Source organism: Syzygium oleosum, unplaced genomic scaffold (genome assembly GCF_021117445.2).
Source record: "Syzygium oleosum isolate NSW1041296 unplaced genomic scaffold, Sole_v2.1 Sole_v2.06, whole genome shotgun sequence".
In the NCBI taxonomy this organism is placed as follows: Eukaryota; Viridiplantae; Streptophyta; class Magnoliopsida; order Myrtales; family Myrtaceae; genus Syzygium; species Syzygium oleosum.
The window spans coordinates 8,762,511-8,785,996 of NW_026607490.1; the positions used below are offsets into that span (position 1 = coordinate 8,762,511).

General features: G+C 40.6%; 2 protein-coding genes, 1 long non-coding RNA gene and 1 pseudogene across 3 annotated transcripts; 3 read left to right on the plus strand and 1 right to left on the minus strand.

The window, feature by feature from the left end:
* The first annotated feature begins 322 nt into the window (after nucleotides 1-322).
* On the plus strand, nucleotides 323-6,261 carry LOC115665242 (probable serine/threonine-protein kinase PIX13). The gene is made up of 7 exons (XM_056312595.1): nucleotides 323-690; nucleotides 813-922; nucleotides 1,786-2,099; nucleotides 4,340-4,475; nucleotides 4,585-4,721; nucleotides 5,226-5,349; nucleotides 5,484-6,261. The coding sequence occupies exons 1-7, from the start codon at nucleotides 686-688 to the stop codon at nucleotides 5,786-5,788; spliced, it is 1,131 nt and encodes a 376-aa protein (XP_056168570.1). The 5' UTR covers nucleotides 323-685; the 3' UTR covers nucleotides 5,789-6,261.
* A 695-nt stretch (nucleotides 6,262-6,956) lies between these two features.
* LOC130138494 (probable serine/threonine-protein kinase PIX13) lies at nucleotides 6,957-7,373 on the plus strand. Its single transcript, XM_056312715.1, has one exon. The coding sequence runs from the start codon at nucleotides 6,957-6,959 to the stop codon at nucleotides 7,371-7,373; it is 417 nt and encodes a 138-aa protein (XP_056168690.1).
* A 3,135-nt stretch (nucleotides 7,374-10,508) lies between these two features.
* LOC130138439 (uncharacterized) lies at nucleotides 10,509-10,953 on the minus strand. Its single transcript, XR_008816837.1, has 2 exons — nucleotides 10,761-10,953; nucleotides 10,509-10,718 (listed from the first exon to the last, which is right to left on the minus strand). It is a non-coding gene; the product is annotated as an uncharacterized LOC130138439 (long non-coding RNA).
* Nucleotides 10,954-17,350: 6,397 nt separating this feature from the next.
* On the plus strand, nucleotides 17,351-21,554 carry LOC115665330 (probable serine/threonine-protein kinase PIX13; annotated as a pseudogene).
* The last annotated feature ends 1,932 nt before the right edge of the window (nucleotides 21,555-23,486 follow it).

Genomic DNA, 23,486 nt, shown 5'->3' on the forward strand with positions numbered 1-23,486 from the left:
TCGTTTTCACTTGCAACGTATCACTTAAATTTATAAATGGTAGCTTGACTATAGAGTTCGTAATGATAACCTGAGGATCCCTCAAATATTTTAATATATCTTAAAGAATTGTAAGGTAGAATTTCCAAACATTTTGTAACTATCCATATAATATGGTAAACAACAAATTTCGTTTTCATATTCTCGGTAACTTTGCCCATTGATCATAATATCTTCTTTACGGTTTGTATATTTAAGGGCCCTTTTATTTCGTAATCATCTCAATATATCGTAATTTTTCCTTAATAAATATTAAAATTGACAAATTGATAGTCATTTTCTTTCTTAAAAGTTTATTAGTTGCTATTTTTTCTACAACCATCTGATAATTTTTCTTCCCTTGCCACAGAATTTCCCGACATCAAGATAGTATGCCGCAAAGCACAGACAGTTACATTCCTTTTCGTCTCGTTGGTTTCCCTCGCTTTCTTCCAATTCTTGTTCTACCCATTTTGCCCCACTTCCCTCCTTCCCCGCATGGACTCGAAGTCAGCGACTTTGAACCAGCGGAATCCGAGCAATACAAGTCAAAGAATACCATCCTCCCTCTTCTCTTGTTCTGTCGTCGCACAAAAAAGAATAGGAAAAAGAAAATAGAGGGAGAGAAAGAGAGAAGAAATGAGACACCCATGAATAAAAATTGTTTATGAGGTATGACGAACGATTCCGAATGATAATGGTTCTTGAGCCATGATCAGCATCAGAGGAAAAAGCCCTTTCCCTGCTTTCACACTGACCCATCTTCTTCTTCTTCTCCTTCTTCTTCGTTGAAGCTCGAGAGACTTTGTTTTGAGGAGGAGGGAAGATATAAATCATCCCATGGGAATTTGCTGGGGAGTTCCTGACTACCCAACTCCTAGCTTCACTGGTCATCTTAGACCCGGTAATTCCCTTGTTTCCTCTGCAATTCTTTCTTGCTTGCTTTCTTGTTTTGTTTTCTTTTGGTGTCTTTTTCACCATGACTGGTGCGTTTTTAGGATATGATCTCCAGCTGGTCTTGTCCTGAGAATGCAGGTTTTTTTGTCCCCTTATGATAGTTCTGGACTTCTAATTGTGATTCCATGGGTTTGATAATTTAGTTGTTTTTGTTGGATTTGAGTTAGCATGTAGGAACTTTTGCGACAGCATTTTGATTTTAGTTCCTCCTGTGGTTTTACTTTGTTGCCCTTCACATTTGGATCGCGCATTTCATTGGATGAATAGAATTGAGTTTTGATGCTTTAGCTAGAATTCTGAGGTAAAAGAAAATTAGCAAGGAATAGAGGCAAGAAATGAGAACAATCTGATTGAAAGAGCGGATATGAACAAGGAGGCATTTGCTATGAGAATGAAACATATTGGTCATGGCATACTTATGGAAACTGTTTGATATACAAGATGGACTCACTCCCAACAGTTTGAGCATTTGAATGAAGGGCAGTTTAACATGGTGTCGGAGTTTCAATGCAAGAGATCGAACCCTAGCTATCCATCTTCTAGATATTCTGCATGTTTTTATAGTTATTGTGCTCCTGCATTCTTTTAATCCTGAAATTCATGCAAGCTTCAACTTACAGAGAAAGCAGATTATGAAGGACTATACTAATAGACATGTCCAATAACAACTTCAGATTCTAACTACCCTAACTAACTTACTTCCCACCGGCTGACATCTCAATAAGTTAATTAGTTCCTGCTTGTCTCTAGCACCTGTCTTCAGCTCATGACAATTTCTTCACCTTTTTCTCTTCACTTGTGTAATCACAGGAGGACCTGTTCTGACTATAAGCAGTTCATCGTCTTCTGAGGATGGCCTGAGCAGGAGTTTGGGAGGGAGGTCGAATGAGTCTATTCCAAATATTTATGTTGCTCCCACTTCAGAAATTAGGGTCTTTAGTTTTGCAGAGCTAAAAGTTGCAGCAAGAAACTTCAGAGCTAAAACATTGGTCGGCGTGGGTGGTTTTGGTAGAGTCTACAAAGGCTACCTTGTTGAGAAGGAGTCTTCCTGGAGGAATGGAATGACTCCAGTTGCCATCAAAAGGTTGAACCCAGAGGGCATGCAAGGATTCAAAGAATGGGAGGTAATCTTAGTTCCTCTCAGGAAATCTTGGGTTGCATGTGCTTTGCAGTATTTAATGTTATCGCTTTGCATTTGTAGCAAGAAGGTTATTGTGATGGTGGAGAAAAATAGTCTCCAGATATGTGGTTTGTTGTAGAACAATGAGAACGAGATGATAAATGTTAGTGGCCTTTTTGTGGCGAGATTGTTCTGGTTTTGTGTGTCTAATTTCACTTGAAGTTCACTATGTTAGTTTGGTTTCTTCCTTTCGAGAGTATACGTCATTGCCCAACTGAACACATATTTCTGGGGGTTTTATCAATGATGTGGACCAGATTATTCTTTTTAGGATTGCATTATTTAAGAGAAGACAGTGCATGCTCCTCTTATCCTTTATTTAGGGTCCGTGGTTACTCCTGTGACCAGGAGCATTTGTAGGCAAGAGTTTGGAGAAAAATCGGCTTGCTTTTCCATTGTATGGGTCAAGTCCACATAAAAGCATTGAACAAATCTTTTGAGATTCTGTTTTCAACAACTTCTGGGGTTATTGCAATTATTTTCTAGGCACGCAATAGAAGAGTAAAAATTTGCTTATTCTTCGCCCGGCGCCTTTAATTTTCCAGCGTTTATTTTATATCTGTTCCAATCAAAACAGCAGGCACAGTGCTGGGTGAAATAGATGGCCCATATAAGTTTCCAAACGCATGTACAATTGGACCCTTGAATAGTCAAAAAATTTTGAGAAAAGCTGTTTTAAAAAATTTGCTGAACATGTTATCGGGATGAAAAGCTATGAGAGAGATAAATGGTTAAGGCATATCCGTTTTGGAAAGCACATCCGAGTGGCCTGGAGGGGTTGTGTGGTGAGAAGGCAAGCTACTGTAAATCCTAGGGCCACTTGATCAATAAATACCTCAAATGAGCAACTGTGCTCTTGATCTAAATCTTGAGATTCCACAATCTTGTCCTACTATTATTATGTCTATGTTGTGTAGAACATTGCATGTATGTTTGTTTTCCAGCAGCCAAACAGCATGGAAGTGTAGGAAACCAGTAGGAGAAGGAGAGAAGCTTTGCCAGCTTTGGGTTCTATATCTTAGATCCTTGAGAGCTGGAGTGGAAAAGTCATTGTTTATAAGTAATATAATAAAGTCCCGTGATAGCTCGTAAGCTTCGAAATGTAGGGACTCTTCTTTCATTCCAGAGAAGGACTTTATGCCCTGCATCAGAAAATATTATGACTTATACCCTTGCCTTTTAAGCTAAACTCAAAGGATGAAACTATAATGTACCTGAAACAGTAAATCCCAATATGAGTTCGATGACATTAGTGCTGCCTCCTCTGGAATTTCTCAACATAGTGCTAGAAACTAAAATCAGCCTTAGTGAGGATTATCTATTTGTGGAAAAATATGCAGACCGGCCCTGAAAGTGAGGTGACATAATTGTTTGAGTCCAAACTAATGCTACAGTAGGAGAAACTGGACATAACTTTTCTTCTCCATTATCCTTGAAAGAATAAATAAGATCCTGCCATTTACTTTTTGTGAGTCACCTAATAAATGACAGTACAAGTTATTTAGCATACAAGTCTTTCAAAAGGTAAAAGATGAGGAGGGAAGGACTGAGCCTCCACATAAAGTAGTCAGCATTTAAATTTTCAAAATTGATCATCACTCGAGATGCTATTGTCTTTCTTGGAAGGTGGACATCTACTGTGCACAACACAAGATGAGTGCATTCTTTTCTATCATGTTGCATATCGGAGCTCATCTGATTCTATGTTTTAGACTCTACATGGTCACCCTTACAGCCATCAATTTTATCCTCTATAGTCATTGCCAATGTCAAAATCATGTGAGGGATGTTTACTTGCTTTATAAATAGGTCAAGCACTTAAGATTTGCTTGCTCCTTTGTTTCTTTTCATGAATATGAGGTTGTGTACTTACAGCAAGGCATATGAAATTCAACCATTTAGATCACATGTCAGGATTTACTATTGAACAGGGGTGATGATGCATCAATGGATATTTCATCCCCGTTTTTATCTCAGATTATTTGCTACCATCTAAATATCTTTAGGGTGCATCCACGCCAGATGGCTCTTAGGGTGCCATTGTGCGTTTCTTCAACTTCTTATCACATAAATTGATTGTTCTGTCTCCTCTCTCTTTCTCCAGGTGATGCCTGTTTACTTAAATAAAATGAGAAATTGTGAGGTCTTGCCCTATTTTGATCTGGGAGTGATAACTTTTTGCAGTCGGAGGTGAAGTTCCTGGGCAGCTTATCTCATCCAAACATTGTCAGACTACTGGGATATTGTCTGGAGGATAAAGAACTACTTCTTGTCTATGAGTTCATGCGAAAGGGTACCCTAAAGAATCACCTCTTTCGAAGTAAGGTTCTTTCTTGGGTGATATATACATCCTTGCTTCGAATTTATCGCAAATATGATCTTTTCTTGGTTCAATGTACTATCTGAATCAAGTGTCTTTCCTGTTGCAGGAGGCTGGAATCCACTTCCATGGGCCACGCGGCTTAAAATTGCAATAGGAGCAGCCAGAGGTCTCGCATTCTTGCATCAGTTAGAGAGGCAAATAATCTGCAGAGATTTCAAGCCCTCAAACATATTACTGGACTCAGTATGTACATGTTCGTTATTTAGATTAAATTAAGCAGTACCACATTGTTGTTACATTTAAAATTTGGTTCCTAGTCTTCTCCCGTGCTGAAATAATGCACATATGTTTGCAACATCCCTCTTTCCGCAATCCTCTCTTGCCATTCTGGAAACTGCAAGAATTTGAAACCTCATGCTTTCAGGCTTTCATTCTGTCAAGGTTTTCACATAAAACACGGGACTATCATTGCAAAGCATCTTCAAAATGACGCGTAACCTGGTTCGCCAGATCTTACTTCCATGTATGTTTTCCTTCTTTTTTGGTCGGGAGGCTTTGTTGTTATGGCCATTTAAATATATATAATCCCAAGCTACTCTGTTTGTAGTTAGTTTATAATACCAATCATTGGCCCGAGCTAAGCTTATTAAGTCTGCATAGTCCAAATTTATTTATACATAGATCACACTAGCAGTAGAAAAGAGACCTTATCCACTTTGACCTTTTGTTTGGCATGTGTTTCGACAGTCCTATAATGCCAAAATATCAGATTTTGGGTTGGCAAGAAAGGGTCCAGATGAAGGCAGATCACATGTGTCAACACAGGTTATTGGAACTTTGGGCTATGCAGCACCCGAGTACATGGCCACAGGTAATATGATGGACTTTCCGAATTGCTTGGGGTGATCATTGCCAAGAACATTGCACTTTGGACTTCGTTTGACCATGCATGAAGATGTGTTTAGCAAACTCATGTTAGAGTATCACATCATTTTGGTTGAACAGGTCATTTGTATGTAAAGAGCGATGTCTATAGCTTTGGGGTTGTACTGGTTGAGCTTTTGACGGGATTGCGAGCATATGATGCAAATCGTCCAAGTGATCAGCTGATTTTGGTGGAGTGGGTCAAGCCTCATCTTTCTCAAGGGAACTTGACAGGAATCATGGACTCTCGGCTGGAAGGGCAATACCCTCTGAAGGATGCTCTTGACGTAGCCGCACTCGCATTCCAATGTCTTGAAATTTCGCCCAATCATCGGCCATCAATGGACGAAGTCGTGAAAACACTGGAAAAATTTAGTTGCAGCTAATAGAAAACACTGGTGCTTAGACAATTGATCCCAGCTCAGCGAACTTTCTCAGGCATGGTCGCATTCTTTATTCATCACCTCCTCTCACTGCAGATTCATCGTCTCTACTCTATATAAAATGTAAATGCTGTTTGCCCAGACAACTACTTTTCTCCTGCAATTTTGGGATTTAGATTTTGTAAAGCAGTATAGGTTATCAATATCACTGTCGTAATGCTAGGAGTCGGCTCTGATACTATTTATATTATTCTTTGGGGGTAAGGGAGGTTTGGCGGTCACTGTAGTGAGTCCAAGGTCCTCAGGTTGAGCGTTTCGGATATTTCCGGACCATCCGGACCATCCAGACGAGGCATTGGGTTAATTCTTGGGGAAAACGTACTCCTTTTCTCGATATGTACTGGGCCATGGCATTTCTTTGACATACTCACTTTCAATAATTGCTTTCTGCTAGTGGTGATACTAGGAGCAGGATACATACACTTGTAACTTACATAGTTCAGTTGAGAAAATAAAGCTAGTTTTGCTGCAGAAGCCAAGGTAGTTTGATCTTGTGTGCGTGTCATGTCTGGCTGGGCCAAAAAGCTTTTGTGCGTGGGCTATAGCTAGGCCGATTGATTCGCTTCATTGGCCCATGTCGGGCTGGTTGTCCGTCCATGCTTCAATTTTAAGTTGTGGGTTTATTGGCGTCTCATTGAGAGAGAGAGACACAGAGAAGGTCTGAGCCGCCGTGATTGTGCCGAAACCCGCCCCTGCCTTCAAGTGTAAGAGTCGTGGCGAGCGGTTCAAGCCTACTCAATGATCAAGTTAACATATGACAAACCGGTTCGGTTCGGTTCAAATATTTTTGACACTTGTGTCCACAGACATAGCACTGCATGATGGTGGCAGAGTGAAGAAGAGTAAAAAGAGAGAAGGAAAAAAAAGAAAAGAAATTCGCTCTACCTCTCTTTCTCTCTTACGCACTTAAGATGCTGTGGTGTTTTCAATTAATCAATGAAAAATGTTTTCATTATTGACAATAATTTATGTCTAAATATTTTCATAGACGATGAAAATATTTATTGTCAATTCATTTTTTTAAACAATACAAATGATCATTTTTGGAAAAATATTTTTCAAATCATTCATTTTCCGCAAAATAAACGGAGCCTAAATCCCGCACAAGTACATGGTAGACAGAAAGAGGCATTCCTCTTTCAACTATCCCAAGTCAGAGGAGGCTCCATCATGGACAACCCTACCTCACAAGAATATATTTTATGTAAAGAGTGGCGTTTACAGTTTTGGCATTGTGTTGCTTGAGATACTAACAGGCTTAAGGGCATTTGATGTGAACTGTCCAAAAGCAAAACGTCTTTTAGTGGAGTTGGCCAGACCACTCTTATCTAGTAAAAGAAAACTGAACACTATAACGGACTCTAGATTGGAGGACAATTATTCTGTGGATTCTGCATTCCAAATAGCACAGCTAGCTTTAAATTGCCTCCAGAGGACTCCTTACAAGCGGCCTTCCATGACTGAACTCGTGGAAGAACTGGAATCGATAGAAGCTGCCAATGCTAACAGAATACCACGGGGTTCTTGATTTCACTTATTATGTTGTTCGTACTTCATGTAATGTGGTCAAAGTCCGTTGCTCCACATTTTTCCATTTTCCCAGGATTAATCTTGGGCTGTGAATGTTCATCTCCATTGTACCCAGCAATTACTAGGTGTTGTATTCTCTTGTAAGTTCTTCGGAATATTCATGACATGTATATTAATGAGACTAGCAAATATCACATAGAGGGGGGGAGGGGTGAATAAGTGATTTTAGCACTATTTGACCAATTTAACGAGGAAATAATGGCCTAATTCCAAAAAAAACCCTCAATTTTACACTTTGTCCCAAATATATCATGAACTTTTTTTTGTCTCAAGAAAAACCACAAACTTTTATCTAAGTCCCAAATCTGCCCTCCCGTTAAAAATCCGTCCAAATCCGTCAGAAAAAAAAAAAAAAAAACAGAGAACCGGCAGCTGCGGCGGTGGCTAAGCCTTCGCCGGTGGCCGCCGCCACAGCCGTCGGGAAGGAGCGGCGGCCTACGCCTGGGCCTTCCCGAAGGCCGGCGAGGGTCGCCGGCCCCGGGCGAGCCGCCGGCGAGGGCGCGCAGGCCCCGATCGGGCGAGGTCGCGCCCTCCCCGGATCGGGGGATGTGCGCCCTCGCCGGCGGCTCGCCCGGGCCGGCGAGGGTCGCCGGCCTTCGAGAAGGCCCGAGGCGAGGGCCGGCGACCCTCGCCGCCCCGGGCGAGCCGCCGGAGTGCGTGCAGCCCCGATCTGGGGCGAGGTCGCGCCCTCCCCAGATCGGGGCTACGCGCCTCGCCGGCGGCTTGCCTGGGGCCGGCGACCCTCGTCGGCCCTCGCCTGGGCCTTCTCGAAGGCCGGCGAGGTCGCCGCCCCCGGGCGAGCCGCCGCGAGGGCGTGCGGCCCCGTCCGGGGGAGGCGCGACCCTTGCCCCCGAGATCGGGGGCTGCGCGCCCTCGCCGGCGGCTCGCCGGGCCGGCGACCCTCGCCGGCCCTCGGGAAGGCCCAGGCGTGGGCCGCCGCTCCTTCCCGACGGCTGTGGCGGCGGCCACCGGCGAAGGCTTGGCCACCGCCGCAGTTGCCGGTTCTCTGTTTTTTTTTTTTTTCCGACGGATTTGGACGGATTTTTAACGGAGGGCAAATTTGGGATTTAGATGAAAGTTTGTGGTTTTTCTTGAGACAAAAAAAAGTTCAGGGTATATTTGGGACAAAGTATAAAGTTGAGGGTTTTTTTTGGAATTGGGCCAGGAAATAATTGATCACAGGTCAAGTCTGAATAGTGTTCAAATTTTGATCAATTTTTGAATGGCAAACAAATAAATGTGCAATTAACTAAATAAAAGGAGTTTTAGGGATAAGGAAATTTGCACATAGATGTATAGTGGTTCGGCTTAGATTAAGTCTACGTCCACTCTCCCACGCTGACACCCTACTGGCTGGATTCCACCAGATGTTCAATCAAAAGATTACAAATTCTGAGTAATAACTTTTCTGTGAAAGATAGGTCAATCTATCTCACTCAATCACTCTTACAATATATCTCTCGATATCACAATTTTTGGCTCAAGAAGGACAAGTCACACTGGTCGGAGTATGCTCAGACTTTGGAATGGATGATTCTGGATATTATCTCTCTGCTTCTGCTTCTTGACAATTTGTCTCCTTTTATACTCTTTCACTTCCAAATTAGCCGTTAGATAGTTTTCAGAGGATCATCTTCCAATCTTTACCTTGGATAGATTTGTATAAAAATGATTGAGTAGCCGTTGAGTGACAAAGTTTGAATCCCGCTGAATTTGATCGCCCACACAACCAGAACTTTGGTTTCCATAAACAGAGTTTCTCCATTTAGAAATAAACTTGTCGTGGGGTTGATTGTCAATCAATTTAAGATATTTCATGATGTAAATATTCCTTCCAAAATAGCCTTTTAAGATTGAATCAATCAAGGACTGGTTCAATTCCGGTCAAACCGGGTTGAACCGGTTCAATTTTCGGCCCAATTTGTTCCAATTTTGTATAATTTCATCCCTATTATGATTGATTAACCCAATTGAATTGAATTTGATTAAATTGAATTGAACCAATTTGAAATACAGGCACAAATTGATCCAATTTAACTTATTTGGCCCAATTGCTCTTCAACTTAAGTTAAATTGCATGGCCAAACTAGACTAATGAATTTAATTGAAGTTCAATTGCCCAAATTGAACTTCAATTCATCAAATCGGATGTTAGTCTAGAATGGGTCAAGTTGAATTGCACTAATTGGACCAATTACTCTTGGATTTCTCAATCATTGGATCACTAGATTGATCAAATTGGTTCAAATTCATGTGAATCTTCCAAAATTGATTTCGGATTTGAGTTTCATATAATAAATTAGGCTTATCCGTGTCTCAATTACGCAAATCATGAAAAACCAACCGGAATCCCTAATTAGGGCTCAAATTGGGGGGTTTTATCCTCGGCTTGGAATTCTAAAATTGATTTGGAAATTGAATGTAATACGACCCCTAGATCAAATGTCGTGAAGGAAACTATTCTAAAAAATGACTAGAAATGAAGTAATTTCATTTTTGTTGATTTGAACCAAATTCCGCAAATTGGGGAAAATTTGATTCTAAACCAATTTTTGTAAAATTGGTGATGAAAAAGTGAAATTGAGTTGAAAATGAGTTGATCTAGGGGTTTTGAAAATTTTGAATTTTTTTGGACAAAATGTTGACCAAAAGGTCAACATTTTGGTACTTATATACTAAAATGTCAATTAATAGGTCAAACTTTGAATTTTTTGAAAATTGATAATGCAAAAGTGAAATTGACACTATTTTGGAGTTTTTTTATGCAAAAAATTAAATTTTGACTTTGGGTTGACTTTTGGTCAAAGTTTGATCAAAATGTCAACTCGAAAGTCAACTCTTTAACTTTTTGAATTTGAAACGGAAAAAGCTAGAAAATGAATGGCTAATGCTAATTCAAATGCTAAATGACTCTTTTTGGTTGAGGATTGGGTTCTGTCGTGATCGGAAACCCTAATCTCAAGATTTTTTAGCTTTACGACGCGTCGACTAAAAATCAGGTGTCAACAGACACTTATCCGGGAAAAAAAAGCCGAGGACTATAATGGACTCCAGATTGGAGGGCAAATATTACATATATTCTGCATTCCAAATAGCTCAGCTTGCCTTAAAATGCCTCCAAAAGGATCCTAAGTTTCGGCCTTACATGGCTGAAGTCGTGGAAGAACTGGAATCAATAGAAGCTGCCAGTGCTAAGAGAATACCACGGAAAGCTTGAATTTATTTATTATGTAGTTCGTACTTCATGCGATGTGATCAAAGTCTGTCGCTTCCCAGGATTAATCTCGGGCTTTGGATGTTCTTTTCCATTGTACCCAGTAGTTACTAGTTGTAGTGTTTTCTTGTAAGTTCTTTGGAATTACTCATACGTGTCAGTCATTATGTGCATCGACTTGTAAATTAAGATTGTTGTGATTGCACTTTCTTTAAGAGGGAGGTGGGAACGGTTTTTCGATGGCTAATCCTCAATTTTGTTAGCAATCTAAGGTTTACCAAAAGAAGTCCGTAGCTCTTCAAGATTCCGAGCTCTTTTGTTTCTTTTCATGCTCGGGCTATGAACATCAGCAGAAGCTCATTCTTGTTGCTGTCATGAATTTGTTCATACGGTACTCGGCCCGCCACCAATCTCCAGGAAGTATTATGCGGTTCGGTCCATTCTCATAGTCATTTTTGAGCTCTGAGACATGGTTGGGTTACTGATTGAGTTATTTAAAGCAAAGAGCTGCTCAGTTTTCCATTCAAAATGAACCAAGACATGTAATTTGGTGCTATTTTGTTGCAGCAAAGACATGTCCAATTGTTTCGTTATCGTTTCTTGGTTTCCCGGAACATAGATAACAGTAAAATTGGAGGCATGACAAGCACAATAATCTAGGCTCGATCTGGATACAGTTTGTTGAACATGAAAACAACAATATAGTGTCAAAAACAGAAATCATGGTATACAAAGATCTGCAGGGATTTGGGAACCGAAATCTCAATACAAGACTAATGTTAACTTAATCAATTTTAGACTATCGTAATGTATATGATCGCGTAGCTATGCTAAGGGACTATTGCTTAAATATGAAGTGTGAACAAGTTTTTAGATCTATAAAAGATTGCACTTTGTGTTTTCTAAAATCAAAGTATCCTCGAGTCGTGCAAGATTACATGCTAGTATTAGATAAAGTTGAATTGAAATTCTCTCAAAATGTTATCTATCCTATTTCTATCTCAAGAAGGAGCAAATATACGACTCGACATCAAAAAGGTGCATCTTGGGTCCGGAACCGGTCCCATGTAAGACCATAATATAACTTTATGAGTCATAAAATTCATATGAAACAATATAGCAATGAATCGGTAGAACAGTTCATATGGCGATTCAGAAAAGCTAGAAATCGGTGTCTTTCGCAGCTAGCAGAGAGATCTTTTGCCGAGATAGCTTTCTGTGGGATGAAATTCCCCATAAGGGAAAGAATGGAAGGGCAACCGTACAATGACCTTTTTCAGTTAGCAACTAAGGCGATCAGGCATGAAAATCTACTGAAGGAAAGAGATAGAAAGCCCGGTAAACATGATGTGGCCTTTGTGGAGAGGTATGAGCTTAGTGCTGACTTAGACCCAGGGAAGTATGTTGAAGTGGCTGTCGCTAAAATGGTGATCGACGAGCCATATATTTGTCGGGCATTGAGACCGGCAAAGACTAAAGAAAGGATGAAGGATAAAAGTAAAACTTTAATGAACAGTGCATCATAAATATCAATATTCAGCCTGAAGGTGCTGAAAACTGTCTTAATTGTTCTCGTGACCCTCATAATATTGCACTTGCGAAGGTTGCTTGGACATGATCGTTGAGCGGGGGCCTGGAATGATAAGAGAAGGAGATGAGATTGGGTGGATTCGTCTTCATTGTGCTGCGTGCTTTGGGCGGAGTTGAAGCAGTTCAGCTGTTCCGGCGACGTGATAACTCCGCAGCATACCTCGATGACCAATATGCAGAATCTGCTCTTCATATTGCAGCATTTCAAGGCCACGTGAATATCGTTGACGAGCTGATTAGATTTCGTCCTGACGCTATGGAAGCAATAAAAAACAATGGGCAAACAACTCTTCATACAGCTGTTCTAGGTGGAAAAGTAAATGTGGTCAATTACATATTCAGAAAGGCCTAACCTGGAGGGTCTTATATACGAACAAGGCAAGGATGGCAACACGGCTTTGCCTTTAGCTTCTCTCAACAGACAATACATCATATTCGTAGTCGCACAAGACAAAAGGGCGAACGGTTTGGCCGCAAATACAGACCATTTGACTGCCCTTGACATTTTTCATGGTCATAAGGAGGTATGCTCCGTACCTGAACACTATATATTAGCGATTTGTTCCCCTTCAGGGACTTGGTCTGTTTGTAGTCATGAACAGAATAGTAAGTAGTCAGACGTTTTCATCCAAAACTGGTATATACGTGTTCACATATCATTTCGCTTGTTTAATAATCTGGAAAAGCAGCCTAAGGTAAGTAGGGGGAGAAGTGTCAAAAAAAGTCCTAAACCTTTTGTATTGGTGTCAATTTAGTCCTAAATCTTTTTTTTGTATCAATTCAGTCCTAAACCTTTTGCATTTGTGCCAATTGAGTCCTAAACCTTTTTTTGGTGCCAATTCAGTCCTAAACCTTTTATATTGGTGCCAATTGAGTCCTAAACCTTTTTTTGGTGCCAATTCAGTCCTAAACCTTTTATATTGGTGCCAATTCAGTCCTAAACCTTTTTTTGATGCCAATTGAGTCCTAAACCTTTTGCATTGGTGCCAATTCAGTCCTAAACCTTTTGTATTTGTGCCAATTCAGTCATTCCGATTAATTTAGCTCAAAAAGATTTGGGACTGAATTGGCATCAATACAAAATATTTAGGACTGAATTGGCACAAATGCAAAAGGTTTAGGACTCAATTGGCATCAAAAAAAGGTTTAGGATTCAATTGGCACTAATGCAAAAGGTTTAGGACTGAATTGACATAAATGCAAAAAGTTTAGGACTGAATTGGCCTCAAAAAAAGGTTTAGGACTAAATTGGCACAAATGTAAAAGGTTTAGGATTAAATTGGCACAAATACAAAAGATTTATGACTTTTTTGACGCTTTTCCCGGTAAGTAGGTATGTGAACCCCATCTCTTGCATGCTCTTGTTGATTTCCTGAATGATTTTGTTAAAATGTCTTACACTTGTTAAGAAACTGTCAAAAACTATTTAAAGTAAGTATGCGATTTTTCATAAATTATTTTTCTTCTGTCATGTATAATCGGATATTAAAAAAACATTTCCTATGAAATATGCTTAACAAGCACTCCGAAGCACTCATCTGGCTAAAGGTGAGATTTTTAATTTAGAGGGATCTAATTCTTTCTGCCTCATTGAATTATTGTCTTTTTCTCTCTCTCTCCTTCTATTGTTTCTCATCAGCTAGGATACAGACAAGAAAGTCAACCAATGTGACAGTGATTCATAAAAAAAAAACAAAAACTAATGTGACAGGGATGTGTGGACCCAGGTCGCTTTTCTGCTGAAACACTGCGAGAAAATATTGAGTGAGTTTGACAGTGATTCATAAATTGGCACGTGACAATCGGGGTCCACATATCAGGGAAAAAACTTGTCTCTCTCCTCTCTCTCTCTCTCTCTCACGCGCTCTGCTCTCCATCTCTCTGCAAACCCACGATCAAGCTCCCTCTCTCTGTAACACCTTTGCTCATGCCCGATGCACGACTAGCTCTGCTCTTTCTAGTCGCCATCGCCTCCGATCCATCTCCGGCGACAACTTCACAAGATATTCAACCTCCGGGGTGTCACGCCCCGACCCTCGAGCGCACTAACATCCCACCAAGGTCGTTATAAATGCGACGTCCTAGGATGCATCGCCGACCTAATCGAATTACTAACGATTAAACGCATGTGGAAGCGAATTAAAAACTCCCAATCACAACAATAGGGATAGTCAAGAAAACACATCTCAATTTAAACAACATCATCAGCAATACATCGGGTTAATATATTACAAGAACACCACGCGGACCTTCCCGATTACACCAAGCAGTGCGGGTTAACCAGCTCCTCTATCTACGAGGATAACCTCAAAAAGTGTTCTCCCTCAAAAGCCGGTTCCCAAGGAACGGTACGTGTACTCATATCGGATGACCTGAAAAGTGGTTAACAACAACGAATGAGATAAATCTCAGCGAGTTCACGACCTAAGCCCCGACTAGGAGGTCAACTCATCTCGGATGTACCTAACACATGCAACGATACATCGATGGCAGACAACTCAATATAGAACATACAGGTATTTCACAACACAATCACAGGCAACCTTACCTTGCCCTGGGTACATGCACACGCCCTGTACGTTATGATTCACCGTATGCCATAATAATGCAATAAGCATATAATACAATCAGAATACGCATCAATTTTCTCAAGTACAATACATTCACACGTGTCCTGATTATAAAGTGAAACCGCTTCGGCCCGTCCCATAACGTGTCTAACAATTTCATTCCATAATCAAGCGCAATGCTACCACAATTTTTCACGCGTATTCCAATTACTACAGCCACACCAGGGGCTACGGCATAACCTGCGTTATTCGCATCAGGTTGGCAGTCTTCCGGCATAACCGGGCATCGTCCCGCCCCGTCGGGCATGGCATCGTCTCACCCAACCACAATGACGGCATATCCCATAAATGGGTTCATTCCGAATCCGATTCGCGAATGACTACGTCTCCCCTGCTACCAGCGACGGCTTCCAATTACCAAATTGGGGACACCCGTTAGGGCCACGGCCAAACCCTAGGTTGGCGGTCATCCGGTATACGGTTTTCCGATATAACCGGGCACGAAAGGAACCTTTAGGTGATCATGCACACATAGCAACACTCAGGTTCCATCATTATAATTTTCAATAGCCGATGCAAACATAATCCGTGCTAATACGTTGAAATATCCAACTTTCACACATAAAAATGTACTAAAATATTCACACGTGATTATGCACATATCAATAAATTCCCAAACTTGGCATGCTTCTATATTCAAGTATCCACAACATATTTCTCACATAAAACTTAACAAATAAACCCGACACCTCAGGGTTTATTAATTAAGTACCCGACATGCTATACTTAAAATTAACCAAACAATTCAATTTGGCATACAAACCAATATATAAGGCAAATTCTAGCTTAGGCATCACAATTTGAGCCTAAAATAAACACAATTTAATTTCGAAATTTCCATAAAAATATTAATAAAATAATAATATTTTTAATTCCGAAAATTAATAAAATATTATTATTTTATTTCCGAAATTTAATAAATTAATAATATAATTAATCCAATAGATTATCACTAATCCCTAATCAATTAGTACTAAGCACAATTAACTTAAACTAATCCGCTCTAATCAAGTTTAACCTACTAAGCGAGGGATTAGGGCGATAACTCACCCGATTAAAATTCCGGAGACACCGGTGCGTCGGCGGCGGCGAGGGCTACGCTTTGCACGGTCCGGAATTGACACGGAAAGACGATGACGACTGGGTCTCTACGGGCAGCGGCTTTGGGCGCTGTTTTTGGCTCAGCGGCCTTGAACCGGCGGCGGAAAAGGCTTGAACGGGCGGTGCACGGCTCCAGGGAGAACACGGCGAGCTGCTGGTGGTTCAGTGGTGGTGTAAAGCAGCCCAAAGGCTGTTCTGCTGGTTTGGCCGAGAAAGGAAGAAAAGGGGGAAGAAGAGTGAAAATTGAGAGGAAAATGGAGAGATAGAAAAGAGAGAGGAGGGGGTGGACGTGAAATGAGAGAGAGTGAGGAAAGAGAGACAAAAGAGAGATATTTCTCTCGTTTAAGGCAAGCCTTCAAAGTCCTCTTTCATCATTCAAAAATGCACAAAAGTCTTCTCTCTCTTAAATGCCTTTGTTTCTTTGTCATAAAACTAGAATGGTATTTTGGTAATTTCACAAGGTATAAAAATATTTATACGCGTATACGAGCTAGAATTTCGTACGGGCTCGTATAACCAAATTTGGGCTCAAACGGATTATGAATGGGCTTGAAAATGCTAATGGGCTCAAACTTGGGCTTGAATTGCAATTGGGCTTGAAATTGGGTTCAATGGACTAAATTGGGCCACTTGGGTTTGCCTTGGGCCCATGTGGCCGAATCACATTGGGCTTGAGGCCCAATGTGCCTTCTTCTGGCCCACTTCCTCGTGGGCTCAAATTCTCGGCCCGTTAAATCTTTTTCCGAGAATGTCGAGCAAACCGATAAACGAGCAAATCAATGAGGCGGTGTCTAATAATTTAGTTTTGAAATCCTCGGAGATTCGACATCCAAATTCGGATTCTAATTCTTGGTAAAAATCAATCAATTGCGACTTTAGTATATCTCAAACTAACGGGCGGCTTTTAGGAGTTACGCGAATTCGACCCGTGGTTGATTCGGTGTCAAACCACGTTTAAGTTTTCTCGAACCATGGATGATCTCGATTGTCATGTAATTGCGATGGGTCAATCACTAGTTCCGAAGTACGCGATCATCAGTCAATGGGTTTAGAATCGTTCGCAATACATACAACGGTCAAGCGGAATCACCCGCGATCCGATTATATACTATTGGCGAATCGTTTTATAACCATCCCTTGATCGGTCTATAATGGCTCAAAATTGTCCCTCGTCAATCCTTATGGTCGAATTATCAATCCCTGATCGAGTTCTCAGGTCGTGCGTACTTAATTCCTTAACAGCCTTTCCCAATCGGTTAGTCTCTCATGAGTGATCAATTCAGAGCGAGAATTACTAATAATGCATCGATTAAAATCATCATTTCATTACATTCCGAATAGGGTCGAATTTGAGGATGTCACAACCTCCGGGGACTCCGGAATCGTGGTCAATGCGCCGGACTTGTCGTACCCAACGTAGAACCCGTCGTCCTCACCGACGACGGGCGAGTACAGACCGGCGACGCCGACGGCCGGGGTAGAACTCGTCTTCGGCTTGAAGACCGAACGCAGCAGCTTCTGGATCGACCACGAGATTCGGGAGTGCTTCTTCGCCGTCGTCGAGGTCGCTGGTTGCGGCCGCGGAGGAAGAGGGGGAAGGCGCGGCGGTCGGGGAGGTGAGGCATGTATAGGGTGCGGGCGGAGATGGCGGAGTCAAGCTTGAAGGACTTGAGTTTGAAGGAGAGATGAATTGGAGAAGGCTTGTCAGAACATGAGCGAAGGGAGAGAGAGTTTGGTCGGGCAGAAAAAGGTCAAGAAATTGGACTATTCAGCATAAGTTAATCAACTGTTGTTACTGTTTCCTGATCTGGGAGCTTTTGGGTGGTTTGATTGTCATCTTCTCCTGAGGAAACAAGTTTTGGGAGAGGCAAGGAAGAGGGAAGACAGGAGTTTCTGTTAGAGAGAGAGAGAGAGATGGGGGTGTGTTACGGTACTCCTGACTTCCCTACTCCTAGCTTTACTGGTTATCTCAAATCAGGTACTATTAAAAGTTTCTGCGAGAGTGCTCTTCATCTGTACATCTATCTTGTCCCTATAAAATGAATCTGTGTGCTTCAGTTTGGAGTCTTTGATCTTCTTCTTGTGACCATCTAAAGCAATTTTCTCTGTTTTCTTTTTTTGAAACTGCAGGGATGAAGTTGACAATCAGTAGTTCATCATCTTCTGCAGCCAGCAATAGCCACGACTTGGTGGGTGCCCGCGGCAATCAGGCCTTCGGAGATGGAGAGATTTTGGCAGCACCCAACTTGACCGTCTTCAGTTTCGCAGAGTTGAAAGAGGCAACCAAAAATTTTCCAGCCGATGCACTGGTTGGAGAGGGAGGATTTGGTCGTGTCTATAAAGGGGTGCTTCGTGGGAAGCAACAGTCTGGAAGGACAAAGACTTATAATAGCTGTGAAAAGTTTAAACCAGGAGAGCCTTCAAGGGTATAGAGAGTGGCTGGTAAGAACTTAGTCGTCTTCATTTTCCTTTCTTGGAAAATAAATACTTTGCTTTGTCAATTACTAAATCGAAGCAACCCAAATGCATCTCAAGTAAATTGGCCAAGTCACTAAAGTAGCTAAAGCGGTGATAAATCCCGTCATTAAAATAGGTCGTTTAGAAAGTCCATCTGTTCCCAATCTCCAGTGAGCTTGTCATGCCAAACTCAAACGCGTCAATAAACACCTTTTTGTGGAAAAGCAGCAGCAGAAGTGCTAGACAACCTGAATTATGATGGACATGTAAACGCAAATCCAAATGTACTGCAAGTTAATTCTCCTAGGTTTTTGCATAAGTGGTGGCCTGGCCTTGCAACCTGAATTAATTGTTTGGTGATATTTCCAACATGTATGTTCATGATCCTCATGAAGTTATCATTTACCTAACCAACCCAACAATAGTGTACACAATGTGAATCTTTTCAATTTAAATTAAGTAAAAGAAGAATCTAAGAAGCTAGTTTGCTTCAATCATTCTGATAGAAAGGAAAAATCAAAGATTCAGTTACAGTTGAAAATACGCTTTTAGTTTGTTCTTCAGATTGTTCAGTCACTAAGGTCCTCAGCAGATCAGATTATAAGGCTCCATTTAGTTTAGACCGATGACCTTTCTTTTTGCATTTTTTTTTTAAATTTTGTAATGGACTACATAAACATGATCGCGTTTGTGGCTTGTATGAAGCTAACTATTAGAAGAGCCTACTAAGTGTAATTCAATTACAAGGACTGAAGAAATTGCGCAAATCTAAGTTCACAGTCTTCCATCTATGTGATGATCAACCTTTTGGATGTGATCATAGCCCCTAGGAGACTTGGTCTCACTCGTTGGCCTCAGTGGACAGAGTCATTCAACCTTCTTTGACTAATGAAATATGGTTCTTTTCATAGTGATCTTGTTTTCTTCTTCCTTCAAGCGAGTTCTGCTTCTATATTCAAGAACTGGAACAAATTGCAAGGCCAATCAAAGATAGAGGGTGGATACACCCCTGCGAGATAAAGTTACCAGTATGATCGCAAATAACAATTGGTTTCAGTTTCAAATTTCAATGATTCTGCATAGCTAATAATGGATGGGCTACATATGTTCTACAGAGCTAGTATGATCTGAGATACATTCTACCGATATTGATATCCATTTTATATTCCAAGTCGCACAATGACCATGAGTCTTCTGTCAAACTCCTAGTTAAACTAAACATTTTAATGGGAATTAGGTCTCAGTTCCCCTTTTGCTCCTTTTGTTTCTCTATCAACTATTCTCTTGTGACTGTTTCATTCCTGTTGACCAATTGAAGCCTAAGGGGAAAAACATCCTACATGGTCTGGTGTGGGGGCTTCCATTTCTTTCATATCTTTTGATACTGACCATGTGCGAGACTCTCTTTTGCTTATTTTCTATTCGTGCAGACGGAGATAGAGTTTCTTGGGAAGCTATCTCACCCTAACCTTGCCAAGCTCCTGGGATATTGTCGACAGGATGAAAATTTAGCTCTTGTTTACGAGTTCATGCCAAAGGGCAGCTTGAACAACCACCTATTCAGAAGTAAGTGGCCTAATTGCTCTGTGAATTTCTGAAATGTCTCCTCAAGGATGCCAATTGTTTAGCATATCTTCTTGATCGGCTGATAGTCATAGTTGATGCATGTGCTTATTTCAAAATTCAAGCTACTCTGAACATGTACTCGCATTTAAGCATGACTCACATTTGACACTGTCCATTACTCTGGTACAGAGGGTTCCACTGCTCATCTTCCATGGGATGTGCGCCTCAAGATTGCGATCGGGGCTGCCAGAGGCCTGGCTTTCTTGCACACTTCCTGTAACATGATACTCAGGGATTTCAAAACTTCAAATATTTTGCTAGATGGGGTTGATATTTTATCCTCCTTATAATGATTATTGTCCTGTATCATAATATCCATATGAATTCTATGATTAATCTAGTCAAATTCTTGAAAGAAGGATAATGATGACAATGACGTCCCTATCACCTCACTTTGAAGACTTGGAGTTGTGTCCTCTAACCAAGAGAAAAGAGTCATAATAGGAAGTGGAGATCCTATGCTTGCCTCTGCTTAATTGATGAAAGGGCTATAGTTGATTGCAAATCTTCTTACAGTTGATATTAAATAAGACGAGACCATGAGCCAGTCCCCAGTTGCTTTTATACATCTCCATATGGTTTTTTTGCTAGTTTCATGAAAGTTTGCAATCTATATTTAGGCTGGAAACTGAGTCTAATCCACCGTCAGTTTCTTCTGCAGTCTTACACGGCCAGACTCACGGATTTTGGATTGATGAGGTCTGGTCCTCCAGAGGGCGAGTCACATATTTCAACACGGGTTATGGGTACCATGGGCTATGCTGCCCCTGAATACGTAATGACTGGTAATCCAATATAACGTTTTCCAGTGAAAAGTGCTTTTCGCTGACTTAGTGCTGAAGGACGTTCAGTCTTGAATTTCCACAATAATAGGAAGTGTATCAGGAAGCTATTTTTTACTCTTTGCTGCGACATTATATAAAACTCTTCGATTTTGCAGGGCATCTCTATCTGAAGAGTGATGTTTACAGTTTCGGCGTTGTGTCGCTTGAGATACTAACAGGCTTAAGGGCATTTCATCCGAACCGTCCGAAAAAACAACATAATTTAGTGATGTGGGCCAGACCACTCTTATCTAGTAAAAGAAAACTGACGACTATAGTGGACTCTAGATTGGAGAACAACTATTGTATAGATTCTGCATTCCAAATAGCACAGCTAGCTTTAAAATGCCTCCAAAAGACTCCTAAGGGGCGGCCTTCCATGATTGAAGTCGTGGAAGAACTGGAATCAGTAGAAGCTGCCAGTGCTAATAGAATACCACGGGATGCTTGAATTCACTTATTATGTTGTTCGTACTTCATGTGATGTAAATCAAAATCTGTTGCTCCCCATTTTCCCATTTTTCCCAGGATTAATCTTCGGCTCTGAATGTGCATCTCCATTGTACCCAACAGTTACTAGTTGTGTTCTCTTGTAAGATCTTTGGAATATTCATGACGTGTATATCAGTACGTCCACCGGCTGGTAAATTGAGATGTTGTTATTGTGCTTTCTTTAAGAGAGGAACGGTTTTTCTATGTCTAATCCTCGATTCTGTCAACAATCTGAGGTTTAAAAAACAAGTTCGTAGCTCTTCAAGAGTCCGGCCTCTTTCGTTTTTTTCATGCTTAGGCTTTGAACATCAGGAGAAGCTCCTTTTTATTGCTGCCGTGAATTTGTTCATATGGTACTCGGTCCGAATTCAATCTCCAGCAAGTGTTATGCGGTTTGGTCCGATTCTGCTCGCAGTGATTTTTGAGCTCTGAGGCATGGTAGGGTTATTGATGGAAGCAAAGAGCTGCTCAGTTGTCCATTCGTTCAGAATGACAAGATATGTCATTTGGTGCTATTCATGGTTCGGCTAAGACATGTCCAGTTGTTTTGTTATCTTTTCTTCTTTTCCCTGAAAAGAGATAACAGTAAATTGAAGGCAGGATCAAGTTTACCAATCAAGCACAATAATCCAGGCTCAATCTGTATACAGTTTATTGAACATGGAAGTAACAATACAGGTCGAAGATGCAAATTATGGTATACCAAAATCTGCAGCGATTTGGAAATTTGAAATCTCGACGGCACAAAACTAATGTTAACTTTAAATCAGTTTCTGACTATTGTGATGTATAAGATTGGGTGCCCATGCTAAGGGAGTGTTACTTAATATAAAGTATGAACAAATATTTTAGTTCTTTAAATTAAATTACTCTCTGATTTTTTCAAAAGCAAATTACCTTTAAAATCGTGCAAGATTACATGCCAGTATTAGATAGAGTCGGATCGAAATTCTGTCAATTTTGTCTGTCCTATTTCCATCTCAAGAATGAGCAAATTTAGGACTTGAATCGAAAGGGCGCTTCTTGGGTCCGCGACGGGTCTAGTATAAGATGATAACTTAACTTTATGGATCGTAATTTATTTTGAATCGTCATAACTCATTTTCATTTATAACTAATGAACTTACTTTTAAGTTGGCACTCATCCTTCCAGTATTGCAATTTATCTCAAAGTCTCGCATGGTTCAAATATTGTAAACAACTTAAATTTATGGTAAGTTTTGTTTCCCTATTCTCAATAACTTAGCTCAATGATCATAACATTTTTCTTTACTGTTCGTAGATTTAAGAGCCCTATTATTGAGTAATTATCTCCATGAATCGGAATTTTCCTTATTAACAGTAAAATTGACAATTTTATAGTGATTTTTTTCTTAAATGTTTGTCATTTACTATTTTTTCTAGGGATAATTCCACGAAAAACCCAAAACTGATACATCTATGATAAATTTATCCAAAACTGATTTTCTAACCACCAAAAACCCCAAACTGATACACCCGTGACAAATTTACCATTTGTTAGTTTCTGCTGAATTTCACCGTCAAATTACTGAACTGAATGACACGTGGTAGTTGACTGGTATACCAGTTTGGAGTTTTACCCTCCGTTTGTTACAAGTCTACTGTTTTGTAGTATTAATTCAATTTAACGGAAACTAATCAAGGCTAAATTTGTCACAAATGTACCGGTTTGTGGTTTTTGATGTTTAAAAAAATTAGTTTGGATAAATTTGTCATAGATGTACCTGTTCGGGGTTCTTCGTGATATTAACCCTTTTTTCTGTGGCCATCTGATGTTAAATTTTTTTCCTCCCTCACCATCGAATTTTCCGATATCAATATATTTTACTGAAGTTCGGACAGTTAAAATTCCGTTTCCTCTCGCTGGTTTCCCTCGCTTTCTTGCCTCCTTCCCCACACTCCTTCCCCACACGGACTCGAAGTCAGCGACTTGAACCAGCGGAATCCGAGCAAAGAAGATGATCCTCTCCTTCCTCTTAATCTGTCATCGCACCAAAAGAATATCAAATTGAAAATAAAGAGAGAGAAAGAGCGAAGAAATGAGACACCCATGAATCGAAATTGTTTGTAAGATTTGACAAAAACGATTCGAATGA

Coding starts and splice junctions, on each gene's coding strand:
- LOC115665242 (XM_056312595.1), top strand. Junction 923..1,785: donor CACTGGTCATCTTAGACCCG/GTAATTCCCTTG, acceptor GTGTAATCACAG/GAGGACCTGTTCTGACTATA. Junction 4,476..4,584: donor AAAGAATCACCTCTTTCGAA/GTAAGGTTCTTT, acceptor TTCCTGTTGCAG/GAGGCTGGAATCCACTTCCA.
- LOC130138494 (XM_056312715.1), top strand. CDS start 6,957: ATGGTAGACAGAAAGAGGCATTCCTCTTTCAACTATCCCAAGTCAGAG.